We start from the raw sequence: 13873 nt of genomic DNA, 5'->3' as shown, positions 1-13873 counted from the left end.
AATTTTATTCTTATGTCATAATTATCATAAAGCATTAAGTGTGAATCTTTTATTCAAGGTTGGAATCTGAACTAAGTGATTTTTTCTAAACCATACTGCTGGCATAACTAGGAGAAGAATTTAGGTCCTCCTTGCTTTGATTTCACTATTTCTACCAATAGGTTTCTTTCTGCCTGAAAAGTATACAAGTTTTCTGTTCCTGCTGCTTGGCCATTTGTGTGTGTTCAAAGACATTTGCCAAAACAAAATAAATTAAAAAAAAAACAATTAAAAACAGTAACTAATGCTCCCAGTATTTATATATAGGCCTTGACCCTCAGATATCCAAAATAGGATATTGAATATTTTGGTATCAAAATTTATCTGGTGAGAGATATGGCTCTCCTAAAAGCAAGTTACCTTATTTACTGTCTGCAAATTGAAAAGCAGGTGCAGCATCAATATAGTAATTGCTCAGAGACTGGAACTTTGTAACTATGGAGACATTACCTCACAGTGTTCTAACAGGCAGTGTTGGCCAGATATGAAAGTTATAGTCATAAAGGTAGCCTTGCTGGGTTGCCGCCCTGCCTCTTGAGCTGCTTCAAGTGAATGTTACGCACCTTCACCTTGATTTGCATAATATCATTAGCTAATACCAGTATTGGCTATGTCAATATTTACATATTTACATTAGAAGCCTGGCTCTGGCACCAGTTTGGGAAAGAAATTATTTAATCTGGCATATGCTTTGAGGTAGTTAGATTAACTGATGAGGTCACTTGAAAATAAAGTCTACCTTCAAATTCAGCTATATTTATTCCTAATATCATGATTTTTTTTCCCCAGGAAAGAAAAGAGACTTTTCTTCTAGCCAAGATGAAAGACATGCAAGCCAGTCAGAAAACTTCAGTGGCCCTGCAGAGTGAAGTCCATGAGCAGGAAGATAAAATGGAGAATCAAGCACAGTAAGAATGGCATAAGTGAGAGGAGAGAAGGATCTGAGTTTTAGAGGATAATGAGGGCGTACTTGACCTCTTGTTTCAAAATATCTTATGAAGTAGTTGTAACTAGAATTGATTCCACACATTTTCTAAAATTAACTATAACATACAACTATTTCCCCAACCACTGTGTTATAAAGTACAGTCCTTGAGTAATACAAAAGTTCACCTGTACAGATCTCTATCATATGAGTCATGGTTGAGACTCCAAAACTTATATCTAGCGTGTTAAGGAAATTGGCAGATAATTTCTTTAGAACTACTTTACTGACCTTGGGGACAAAGAATTGATAGAGAATTTTGGTTTGGAAAATGCCTGTGAGGATGTGAAATAAAAACTGCAACTCACCCCACCACCACCAAAAAAAAAAAGAAAGAAAAACAAAAGCAAAAAACTACAACTCCCTGTTTTTACTAATTAAATCATTCTATCAATTACAGGATTAGCATAGGTTTTCCAGGTTTTTTTTAATGGCCTCTAGTATTGAATATACCCAACTTAAATACCTAAATTTTTTTTAAATAGGCTCCATGTCCAATATGGGGCTTTAACTCACGATCCTGAGACTGAGAGTCATGTGCTCTACAAACTGAGCCAGACAGGAACTCCCTGAATATACCCAATTTAAAGCTAATGTTATTTCGCACCTAGGTGTCCTGTGTTTACTGTTCAGTTTAAGTCCATTTTTTAAATGGTCATCTGAGGTCATCTGAGAAATGATTGGTGTCAGTATTACCAATGTAGTACCCCTTAAAATAACATTGAAATGTGGGAATTGAACTTTTATAACTACCTCTGGTTTAGTGCTAATCAATCCCAGAGGTAACAAAGTACCAACAAAGAGCTTAGAAAATTCCATACAATAGAGGCAAAGCTAACTAAGCACTAGGACAAATCCCTTATCTTCCAAAAAGAGTCTAACAAGTCAGTGAGTACAGGGTTTAAATAATGTGTCTAGACATGTGTCTCTTCCTGAAATGTTGGAGCTCTTACAAAAGTATGTGCACCTATTAGAAATTTCTTATTCAACTACAAAAATAAGAATACTTTGTAGCCCTAGGCCAGATTTCTTTAATCACAACATTTGCAAAAGCTTATTAGGAATCTTCTGTGGAATTAAATTATTCCAAAATGCTATTGTTTTACTGGAGGAAGAAAAAAACTTTGAAGCTTATAAAATGAACATGCTGAAAAGATATAGGCAGTTTGTAATGAAACCCAGATAGATGTAAGGAACTTTGAAAGAGAAAAGTACTTTCCTGCTTATTCTAGCTAGTATCAGGCAGAAATCATATCATATGATCCTGTCTCAGGTTGGACAGAGACTAAATATTTGTAATTTGACAATTTACCTCTATAGTCTCCTTCCCACTACCCACCACATCATACACAAGAGTATATTTTCATAGGTTAGAGCTTTTATGACAAAGATGAGTGCTTAGGATGTCAGCAAAATGGCAAATGCTCAAGCTTAACATGTATTGGGCTAGTAGTACAATTTTCAAAGCCAATGCCATTTAATTATTTTAAAAAAACTAACTGGGATGTCTGTGCCTTCTGAGAGGTACATTTAGAGAAGTCTGGCTTTGAGTACAGAACTCTCCAGATACAATATTTCTGATGAAGGAACTTACAAATTGCAGAACAAAATTATGAATATCTCTTGGTAAACAAAGAGATTAAGACTGATATCACTTTGGTGGATTAGGAAACTTCAGGCCCTTGTTCCCTTATGAAAACATTTGGAAAAAAACAAAAAAAAACAAAAAACAAAAAAACAGAAGACTTGCTAAAATATCTTCATAGGAACTCTGGAAAATAAAGAGATCAAAATAGTGACAATCCATGAAGGCAAATACTTAGCTCTTGACTAACAGAGGTAGATAAGTGGCCCCCAGTAAAGGGGTGCATAAGCTGACCATTTACCAAGTTTTTCAGAAATCTAAAGGATTTTGGACCCCAGGACTTTGTTGATAATTCAAGTATTAAACACACACACACATGCATACACACACACACACACACACACACACACACACACAGATTGCTTTGAGGTAACTAAATCTCAATGTGACTCATACAAAGTTTGTCACAAACCTTTTCATGAGTCGTGCCATGGGAATATTGTTTTACTTGTAAAATAATTGTGTTGTAGTTTAGAGGCTTTGTTTAAATGCACACTAGTTAATAAATGCTTTACGCATTTAAAAAAGAAAGAAAGGAAAATCTTTGTTCAAAGTAAGATTTACTTATAAAAATAATACTGGCAAATTAAGTCTTTCTTCTCTCTCTTTTCTATATTCCCCTCAACATACACACACACACACACACACACACACACACACACACGTACACACGTGCTCTGCATTTATAGAAATTAATTTTCAGACTATATTTGAAAGTAGACATTAACTCTAGAATTTTTATAATTAGAAATAGAAATAGAAAATTAGTTAAGCAACAGGAATTGAAAGAAAACGGTTTAGTAAACAATGATACATTAAACAGGAATTATAATCATGCTTTTTAAGCTAATTGAAAGGGAAATATTATGTAACAAGTGATAAAAGTGGGATATAAATGGTTTCTAGAGTCTCAATTTTGAGTGAAAAAGAATACACTAAAAGGCCTGGAATTAAATTGTAAAATTTTTGGTTGGTGGCATTTTGGTGACTTTTGTTGTCTTCTTTCTACTTTTGTAGGTTTTCAAAATCATCTACAGTCACAATTTACTTTTTAGGTAAAAAAGTAAATAAAAGCATGTCTTGAGGCTTAAAGCATCTTACTTAGATCGTTAAAACTACAACTGTAAGATGTCCTTATGCGTACAGATGTATAATTCTTTTAAAAAGCAGAACTCTGAGTAATAATTATAGTTCATGATTCTTATGTTTGTATCTATTCGTTTTGACTTTCTTACTTTGTTTATTATACTATTTTATGTGCACAGAAGAGAAGACACACATGATGGTCGCCCAGTGACACAGCAATCTTCAGTACATTTTTTTCCTCAAACAGATTCAGATGCCACACTGCCTTTGTCACAGTCATTAACCTATGACACACCTCTCAATTACTATACGTCTGGCCCTCAGTTTAGTGGAATAACTGTATCAACAACTGGGCAGAACACTCCTAAAACTACTATAGAGGGCCATTCCCAATCAGCAAACAGCTTGGGTAAGTAAAACATGTATCAAAAATTTTAGACTATTTTTTAAAGCATGTAGTTCAATAGGTTTTTTATGTGCCTAGAAGTCAGAATGATGTGTTATGATTTGTCTCCAATAACACAAATCTCTTAATGCCATATGCAGAGTAATTGATTATCCTTACCATTGATCTTAGCACTGGAGTCATACTCAGGTCACATAAATATATGTGGCCAGATGTATCACCCCCATGATTAAAATATCTTGAATTGTCATAATGTTCATGGGCTGATGGCTGAGGTGCTCTAGAATTGCTAGATGAAAATTCTAATGTGTAGCATTAACTCCCCTTCCTCTGAACACTATCAGAAAGACTAAGCGATGTCTTGTGTATTTGTGCCATTAGAAGACTTATGGCTTATGTAAGGAAAAGACAGATAACAGAAAGAAGCAAAATAAATGGTAACAAAACAGTGGAGAGAAAAAGAACAATAATGAATTTGGAGGAGAAGAAAACAGAAACAGTTCTATAATAGGAAAAAGTCAGGTTTTGACAGTTGCCAACACTGTAAACAATGCACTTTAGCAATACCCACAGGATGTTTGTTTTTAACCAAGTGTAGGGAACTTTGAGGGTATATTAATTATCAAGGTTTACTGAAAAGACCATGGTCTTGGAAACAGAGGACCTAGCTCTAAACTATATTTCTACTTCTTGCACTGGGAGATTTTAGGTAAGGGTATTTAACATCCCTGAGTTCCATTACCCACAAGTGCAAAATAGGGATGAAAATGTCAACTTCACAGGGCTGGCCTAAGAATTAAATAAAATATTTATGAAAATTACCTAGCATACAGTAAGTACTAAATAAAAGTTAGTTGTGAATCTGAATATATCTACAAGCACCTTCTCATTAAATAGGTTAAATTTGGGGTCTGTATTTCAATTACCAATCAACAAGTTTCCAAACTGGTAGCACAAACACACCCATGACTCTTGATGCCTCTGTTTTCCTCTATTACTCTGTGGACAGTTAAGCCTGGCTGCTGTTTATCTGTGTTTCATTTTGTTTCTGATATTTTCCTATTTCATTTGGGGATTTCACCTAATGCCATTATTACCTATGCTTCATTGTTTTTATGCCTAAAATATATTTTTTACAAAGACCTCCTAAGATCACACTGACCTTTAGCAGTGACCAAAATCCATACACTCAAAAGTGAAAATACCAACTTTACATCTAGGGAGGGAATATTTTTCCTTCTTTGTCACTGTATCATCATGGTATATGTCCTATATTTGGATTAAATGTGCAATATCTTAGTATTAGGGGGAAAAACAAAACATAGTGGTTTCCCCTTGCAAGATGAGACTTGAGCTGAGATGTAGTTTTCTCCTTCAGTTACCGTAGATTCAACTTCTATAGATAGATACCTGGGTTCCTTTCTAGATTAAATAACAACTGGCACTAAAAGTAATCCATCTTCTTTCTTTTTAGAATACAAAGATAATGTATAATCTCCTTCCCCAAAGAAATTTAATGATTAAGTAAATACTCACTTGACTGGAAATGAACTAATTGAATTCCATACATTGCTTCTAGACAAAATACTCTGAGGAATTCTTTTTAGGAACTACGTGTTTACTCCTATCCTTCTTTCATCTTGTTTTGGCTTTGTTAAAGATACAAGAATATAAAGCAAACTCTAGATTGCCTTAATCCTTTGATGATTTTGGACCCAGTGTCACATTAACCAAAGTCCCTGAACTACAATAATTGCTATCACTTACTGAATACTTGCTAAATACTAGACACTGTGCTAGACAGTTATCTACATTTTCTTCAATCCTCACATTGCCTTACACAAGGTAGTATAATTTGTGTTCAGGAAAATGGAGAATTAAAAAGTTTAAATCCATTGGCTTACTAAGTGGCAGAGCCAGGATACAATTGCAGGTCTGTGTAAATCCAAGATATTTTGTTCTATCCACTCCATCATGGTCCCTCTCTGAAGTGTTACTCTCTCTGCAGACACATGATTAGGTTTACTCAGCATGGTTCTTTCCATGCAAAATCATAATTTAAAAAAAAACAAATTTCCAAGAGCATACTAGAGTCTGATTAAGCATTACTTTATCTTTCTAATAAAGAATTTTAGTTCATTAGAGGAAATTTAAGTCTTTACCTGGCACAATTACTAATTGTTGGTAGGAAGGATTCATTTGAGGTTTTAATTTATGGGTAATAATTTGGGGAGGATGGCTAATATGAAATAAAATAAAGTTGTGTTTATATATAACATATCCAAATTTGAGAAACTCAAATGTTTTACCTCCTGGAAAGCTTATGATGCTTCTAGTACATATGAAAGCTTATAATGCTTCTAGTATTTAATAATCAGTTGAGTAAAAGTCATTATGCCAGTGATATTATTGATAATTTAAGATTATTGAAATAATCTCTAGAAATTATGTGTTACTAAAAATAATCACTAGTTATTTTATAGACTTTGGCTTAAAGCTTTTAATTATCCTCATTGAGTTGACAGTGACCGTAAAATGTATAAAGAATATAATTTTGTAGAAGCAAAGAATAAAGATAGCAACTTTGGGTTCCTTTAATGTCTTTTTATTTATTTCTCTCTCTGTTGCTTTCCTCTTTGACTGATTTCTTTAAAAGGAGTCAACAGATTCATAATGACAAAGAAACAGCCTCTGTCAGTCCTTGCTCCTGAGACAGCTGTAACTGGGGAAGGAGAAGATTATTTCCTATCTTTGTTTGGTGATTCAAAGAAATTTGCTGCATGCTCATTCCAGGCAGAGAACACCCGGAAGCACTTTTCCATGATTCTTGAAGAAGTGGGCCAATCTAGATCCAGGTACATATTCTATTTGAACTATTTAATATCTTCTCTTGGGATAGAAGCTACTTTATATCAGTAGAGAATTTTATTTCTTTTTCCTTAATGTTTATTTATTTTTGAGAGACAGAAAGAGTACAAGCAGGGGAGGGGCAGAGAGAGAGAGGGAAACACAGACTCCAAAGCAGGCTTCAGGCTCTTAGCTGTCAGCACAAAGCCCAGTTCAGGGCTTGAACTCCTGAACCATGAGATCATGACCTGAGCCGAAGTCAGACGCTTAACTGACTGAGCCACCCAGGCGCCCCAGAAAGTTTTGTTTCTAATCTGTTGTTACATCCATGATTTCATCTAAAACCCTAAACAGTTTGTTGAAATACAACTGTTTCACGTTCTGAACGATGATAAGAAATCAATGTAACTTTCTAGGGAACCAAACAAGGATGCTGATTTTTCAAAGATGCCAGAGAAAATAGCACTACATAATCCCTACAAATAAAGTCAATTATATTTTTTTTATTATTGGGAAATCATTCAGATGGATTTAGTATCTTTTTTCTCTTCTACTAGTCTCTTGAGTTCAAGATATAAGGAGAAAGGTGGACTTATTCCTTGATCCATTTTTATGGTTGTTGGTATCTATGGCAAAAAGAATTATCAGGATGAAAGTTGATATTAGAACTAAAATAAAAGAGTAGACTCATCTATACATTTACTTAACCCTGATTTTCTTGTTCCTTAACAACAGATTGAATTGTGAATTATTAGTAATAAACACATGTTGACAGAGGGTGTTAGAAGGCTAAAAGAAGTTGTTAGCCAGGTTTGATGATCAGACATAAAGGAAACATTTCCCCTTAGGTCACATTTCCTAAAATCACCCACTATTACCATTCAACTGTAGTGAACACCTAAATATTCTTTCAACCATCCAAAAACACTTCATCAAATTGTTCATTCAGTATCTATCTACCATGTTAAAAATGATGACTTGTTTGGGGCAAAATTTCAAAAAAGACTTGTGAATATGGTTTTAAGAACTTTCACTCAGGTAGATCAGAAAAGACCTGCAGGTGTAAGGATTGAGAGAGAGGCAAATAATGTATCAAGGCATTTAGAGGAGAACTTTCTCCTAGCCAAGGATGATCTGGGAAGACTTTGTGAAGGAGTTATCATTTAGAATTATCTTAGAAAGATAAGTAAATTTGGGGTATGCGAATTTGGAGTCTTTGAGAACATCCTAGATCACTAGTTCTCAACCCTACCTACACAATTGAATCACCTGAGAATTTTTAATGTCCTGATCCTACCCTAGACTCTGAGTCAGATGTTCTAGTGCTGGAATAGAGCATGGTATTTTTTTAAACTCCATAGTAATTCTAGCACATGGCCAAGGTTGCGAACCACTATCTTACTGAGAGCAAGGGAACAGCATAAACAAACTGAAGGAGGCAGAAAAAGCTAGGATCTAGGAGATATAAGGCATTTTACAGCATTGCTCCACTGAGCAGTGTATCAATTAGTGTAACAGGGCTGTAGGGGCCAGATTTGGGGAGTGATCACAGTGAGCCTTGAATACCAGGCTGAGGAATTTGATCTTCACAATGGGCATGGGAAGCAATGGGAAAATTTCAGACAAAGGAGTAACAGGATCATGATTCAGAACGTTTAATTGTGGCAATGAATATTATGAATGAATGTTGGAGTAGCATTTTGTCAAATGCTTTTTATGCATCTACTGAGATGATCATATAGTTTTTCTTTCTCAATGTTAAAGCAACCCTGAGCTCTTAAAATAAATCTCATTTGATCATAATGTTAACCCTTTAAATATATTGTTGAATTTGATTGGCTAAAATTTTGATTCAAATGTTTACATCTATGTTTGTGAAGAGTATTGATCTGTAGTTTTCTTCTGTAATGAATGTCTTTGTCTGCTTTGGCATCAGGGTAAAACTTGCCTCATAGAATGAGTTAGGATATGATTCCACTCTCATTTTCTAGCTGAGTTCCTATAGGATTGATTTTTTCTTAAATATTTTATAGACTTCATCAGCAAAGCATTCTGGGCCTGAAGTTTCTCTGTGGGAAGGTTTTTACCTACAAATTCTATTTCTTTAAAATAGATATCAGGATATTCCAGTTATCTGTATCTTCTTGAGAGAATATGAATAGTTTGTGTCTTTCAAGCAATTTGTCCATTTCATCTAAGTTGCCAGATTTATATTCATAAACTTGTTCAAGATATTTCCGTATTATCACATTAGTATCTATAGAATCTGTAGTGATGTAACATTTCTTGTTGCTGATACTGGTCAGGTGTGTCTCCTTCCTTTTTCCTGATCAATCTTGTCTGAGAGTTATCAGCTTTATTAAACTTCTTAAAGAACCAGTGTTGGGGCGCCTGGGTGGCTCAGTCGGTTGAGCATCTGACTTCAGCTCAGGTCATGATCTCGCGGTCTGTGAGTTCGAGCCCCGCATCGGGCTCTGTGCTGACAGCTCAGAGCCTAGAGCCTGTTTCAGATTCTGTGTCTCCCTCTCTCTCTGCCCCTCCCCCGCTCATGCTCTCTCTCTCTCTCTCTCTCTCTCTCTCTCTGTCCAAAATAAATAAGACATTAAAAAAAATTAAAAAAAAAAAAAAAGAACCAGTGTTTGGTTTCATTGGTTTCCTGTGTTTTTTGTTTTCTGTTTCATTGATTTCTTTTCTGATATGTATTTACTGTCTTCTGCTTTCTTTAGGTTTCATTTCCTTCTTTTTCTAGTTTCTCAAGGTGGAATCTGAGATCATTAATTTGATACCTTTTCTAATATAAGCATTTAGTAAATTTCCCTTTTGTGGCATCCCACAAATTTGATAAGTTATATTTTCATTTATTTCAAAATACTTTCTAAGTTTCATTTAATTTCTTCTTTGATCTTTGTGGAATAAGAAGTATATTGTTGAGTTCCCAAATATTTTACAAATTTGCCAGTTCTAGTGATTTTCCAAATATGTCTTTGTTATCAATTTCTAATTAAATTCTATAATGGTCAAAGAACATACTTTCTATGATGTGAGTCCTTTCAAAGGTGTTGAGACTTGTTTTATAGCCAGGATATTGGTTATCCTGGTAAATGTTCTGGGCACACTTACAAATAATTTATATTCTGATGTTGTTGAGTAGAGTATTTTATAAATATTGATCAGGTCAAATTTAGTTGATGATGTTCAGTCTCCTGTCTTTCTATTGAGGTCTTATGCCCATTTTAATATCAGATTATTGGCTTTTTTGCTCTTGAGATGTATGAATTTCTTATATATTTTGGCTATTAACCCTTATCAAATATATGGTTTGCAAATATTTTTGCTCATTCTATGAGTTGTCTTTTCATTTTGTCAAGTATTTCCTTTACTATGCAGAAGCATTTTAGTTTGATGTAATCACACTTGTAAACATTTGTTTTTGTTGCCTGTGCTTTTGGTGTAATATTGAGAAGACTAATATCAAGACTATTTTTCCCTCTTTTTTTCTATGAGTTTTATGGTTTCAAATCTTATATTTAAGTCTTTATTCCATTTTGAGTTGACTTTTGTATATGCTATAACATAAGCATCCATTTTCATTCTTTTACCTGTAGATATCCAGTCTTCCATCACTCATTGAAGAAACAATCCTTTCTCCATTGTGTGGTTTGGGCACTCTTGTAGAAGATCAATTGATCTTAATTTTTATGTATTGGTTTGTTTGGGGGCTTTCTATTCTGTTCCATTGGCCTACACGTCTGTTTCTATACCAATACCATACTGTTTAATTACATTCATTTTATAATATAATTTGAGGTCAGGAAATGTGATATCTCTAGCTTTGTTCTTCTTGCTCAAGATTGTTTTGTCTATTTGATGTCTTTTGTAGCTCTATATGAATTTTGAGATTGTTTTTCAACTTCTATGAAAAAGTCATTGGGATCTTGATAGAAATTGCATTTTACATTTAAAATTATTATCAAGAGATAAAAACTTACTATTTCCTGGGCTTTTAAGTGGCTCAGTCTGTTGAGCATCTGATTCTTGATTTTGGCTTAGGTCGTGATCCCACAGTTTGTGAATTCAAGCCCCACACTGGCCACATTGACAATGCAGAGCCTGTTTTGGGGAATCTCTCCCTCCCCTTGTCTCTCCCCTGTCTCTCACCCTCCCCTGCTCAAGCTCATGCTCTCGCTCTCTCTTTCTCTCTCTCTCTCTCTCTCTCAATGAATAAATAAATAAATAAATAAATAAATAAATAAATTTTAAAAAACCTTACTATTACCATTTTAATTGTTTTGTTTTTGCAGCTCTTTTGTTCTTGTCTTCCTCTCTTACTGTCTTGTTATTTGATAATTTTCTATAATGATTTTATTTAATTTTTTTCTCTTTTGTATATCTGGCATGGATTTTTTTGTGGTTATCAAAATACTTGTATAAATCTTCTTATAGTTTTAACTGTCTTTTTTAAAATTTGATAATTATGTAAGTTCAATTAAATACAAATATCTACACTTTCACCTCACACACATAGTTTGTGTTCTTGAAGTCAGAGTTGACTTTTTTAATAATGTGAATCCTTCACCAAATTTTCATGGTTATAGGTACTCTTAATACTTTTATTCTTTTATATTTGGTTATGAGTAATTTGTATACCACCACTAGTGTCATATTATTTTGTATTTGAATATATATATATGGAATATGAATACATACATGTATATCTTTACCATCGAGATTTATACTTCCCTATACTTTCATGTTGCTGTTCAGTGTATTTTTTCAATTAAAAATTAAATTAAAGAATTCCCTTAATCATTTATTATAAGGGTTTAATGGTGACAAATTCCCTTCATTTTTGTTTATCTTGGAAAGGCTCTCTCTCCCTTTCACTTTTAAAGGATAGCTTTGCAAAGTGTAAAGTATATCTGTTTGGCAATTTTTTTCTTTCAGTACTTTGAATATACGATCCCACTTTCTCCTGGCCTACACAGTTTCTTTTGAGATATCTACTTATAGTGTTATGGTGGTTTCCTTGTATGTGATTAATCTTTTTTTCTCTTGCTGATTTTGGGAGATTTGATTAGGATGTGCCTTGATGTAACTTTCTTCAGTAATTCTATCCGTGGATGTTGTTAAGTTTTCTTTGGATTGTAGATTTATAGACTCACAGTGTTAAAAGTGTAGAAAATTGTAAGCAATTATTCCATAAAATATTTTTCTGTCCTCTGTCTCTTCTCCTCTAGGGACTCCAATTACATGTCTACTAGGCCACGTGAAGTTATCCCACTGTTCACTGATGCTCTGTTCTTTTTTAGCCTTTGTGTGTGTGTGTGTGTGTGTGTGTGTGTTGTTTTGAATAACATCTATTGCTATGTCTTCAAATTCACTAATGTTTTAATCTGCAGTGGTTAATCTTGTTAATCCAATCTAGTGTATTTTTACTTCAGCCATGTCTCTATCACCATTCAATTTTTCCTCTAGTTTTTTGTATATACAGAATATAGTTACAAGAACTTTTCCTTTTCTGGTATTTCTGACATATTTGCCTATTCTGCATAAGTTTTGATTTGTTGATTTTTCTCCTTATTTTGGATTGTATTCTCCAATTTATTTACAGGCCTGGTAATTTTTACTAGATTCCAGAAATTGTCAGTTTTACTTTATTTGAATGCTGGAATATTTTTGTCTTTCTATAAATATTCTTGAACTTTGTTCTGGAATGAAATTAAGTTACTTGGAAATACTTTGAGCCTTTTGGGACTTGCTTTTAAAATTTGTTAGGTGGCAGCAGAGCAATGTCTAGTCTATGATTAATTAATCTTCACTATTGAGGCAAGACTCTTCTTGGTGTTCCACCCAATACCCCATGAACTGTGAGGGTTTTCAGTCTGGCTTATGGGAACAGACACTTTTCCTGATCCTGGAGGAGGTCTGAGTGCCATTTTCCCTAATGCTTTCAAGTGGTATTGTTATCCAGTCTTGGAGGTTTTACTCAAATGCATGTGCTAATCAAACCTCTGCTGAATACTTAAAGAGAATCTTCTGAAATTTTTCCAGAATTTTCTCTTTATGCACCAGTCTCCTCTCCGGTACTCTGCTTGTCACCTCTTGCCACCTTAGTCTCTCCAGGCTCTCAGCTCCATCTTCTCAAGTGAGAGAATCCACCAGGCAGTACCTGGCTCCACATCTCCATGACACAGCCTAGAAACTCTCTGAAGACAGTAATCTAGAAAAGTTTTAAAGCTCACCTCATTATTTTCTGTCTCTCGTGGATCACTATTCTTCAGTGAACAGTGTCCAACATCTTGGAAAACATCAGTTCATATAATTTCTTCTAGATTCTTAGTTGTTTCAGGTGAGAAGTCAAATACAGTTTCTGTTACTGAAACTCAGCTAGAAACAGAAGCCTCTTCTCAATTTGATTGTTTTCAGTAAAATATGCTGTTTATTTCCTGCTATCACTCATTATCTCTAAGGATGTTTAATATATTCCAGCAGGAGGAAGAAATAGTAGACAAACAAGAAACAAAATGAAGAAATTATTAGAATTTTCACTAGCTATGCGTGATCTTTCTTCCTACCTCTAAGACCATATATTAACTTCCAGGTCAGTTCTAGATGCCTCAGGAGTGACCAAACTACATTAAGAAGGCTACCTTCCCACTCATTCTCATTCTCTACACTTCCCTAGGCAGTTGTTCATTCTGTAAATCTAGAATCAGGATGGTAGGAAGCTGTGGGCCAAGATGGACGTCACCAAGATAATGATAACTACATGAATAGTTTTTGTCCAAAATAGCTTATAATGTTACAAATCTGAGGGCTTTTCTCTTGTAATAGCAATGAGCTGAATCAAACTCCCTGAGTCTTC

At 34.3% G+C, this 13873-nt stretch overlaps 1 protein-coding gene across 15 annotated transcripts in view; it reads left to right on the top strand.

The window, feature by feature from the left end:
• Positions 1-13873, top strand: part of LMNTD1 (lamin tail domain containing 1) — a 461495-nt gene that overhangs the window by 404172 nt on the left and 43450 nt on the right. For 13 of the 15 annotated variants that reach the window (XM_078450001.2, XM_060658109.3, XM_060658106.3 and 10 more), the window contains 3 exons: positions 829-947; positions 3935-4164; positions 6818-7016. In XM_078450001.2, coding sequence (XP_078306127.2) covers positions 829-947; positions 3935-4164; positions 6818-7016 — 548 coding nt within the window. Of the gene's footprint in view, positions 1-537; positions 736-828; positions 948-3934; positions 4165-6817; positions 7017-13873 lie in introns of those variants that run through there. The other 2 variants (XM_060658112.3, XM_060658113.3) reach the window with 2 other exon arrangements.

The sequence above is a fragment of the Panthera onca genome, chromosome B4 (genome assembly GCF_046562875.1).
Source record: "Panthera onca isolate mPanOnc1 chromosome B4, mPanOnc1 haplotype 2, whole genome shotgun sequence".
Taxonomy (NCBI): domain Eukaryota; kingdom Metazoa; phylum Chordata; class Mammalia; order Carnivora; family Felidae; genus Panthera; species Panthera onca.
This window is presented reverse-complemented; position numbering and strand designations above follow the sequence as displayed.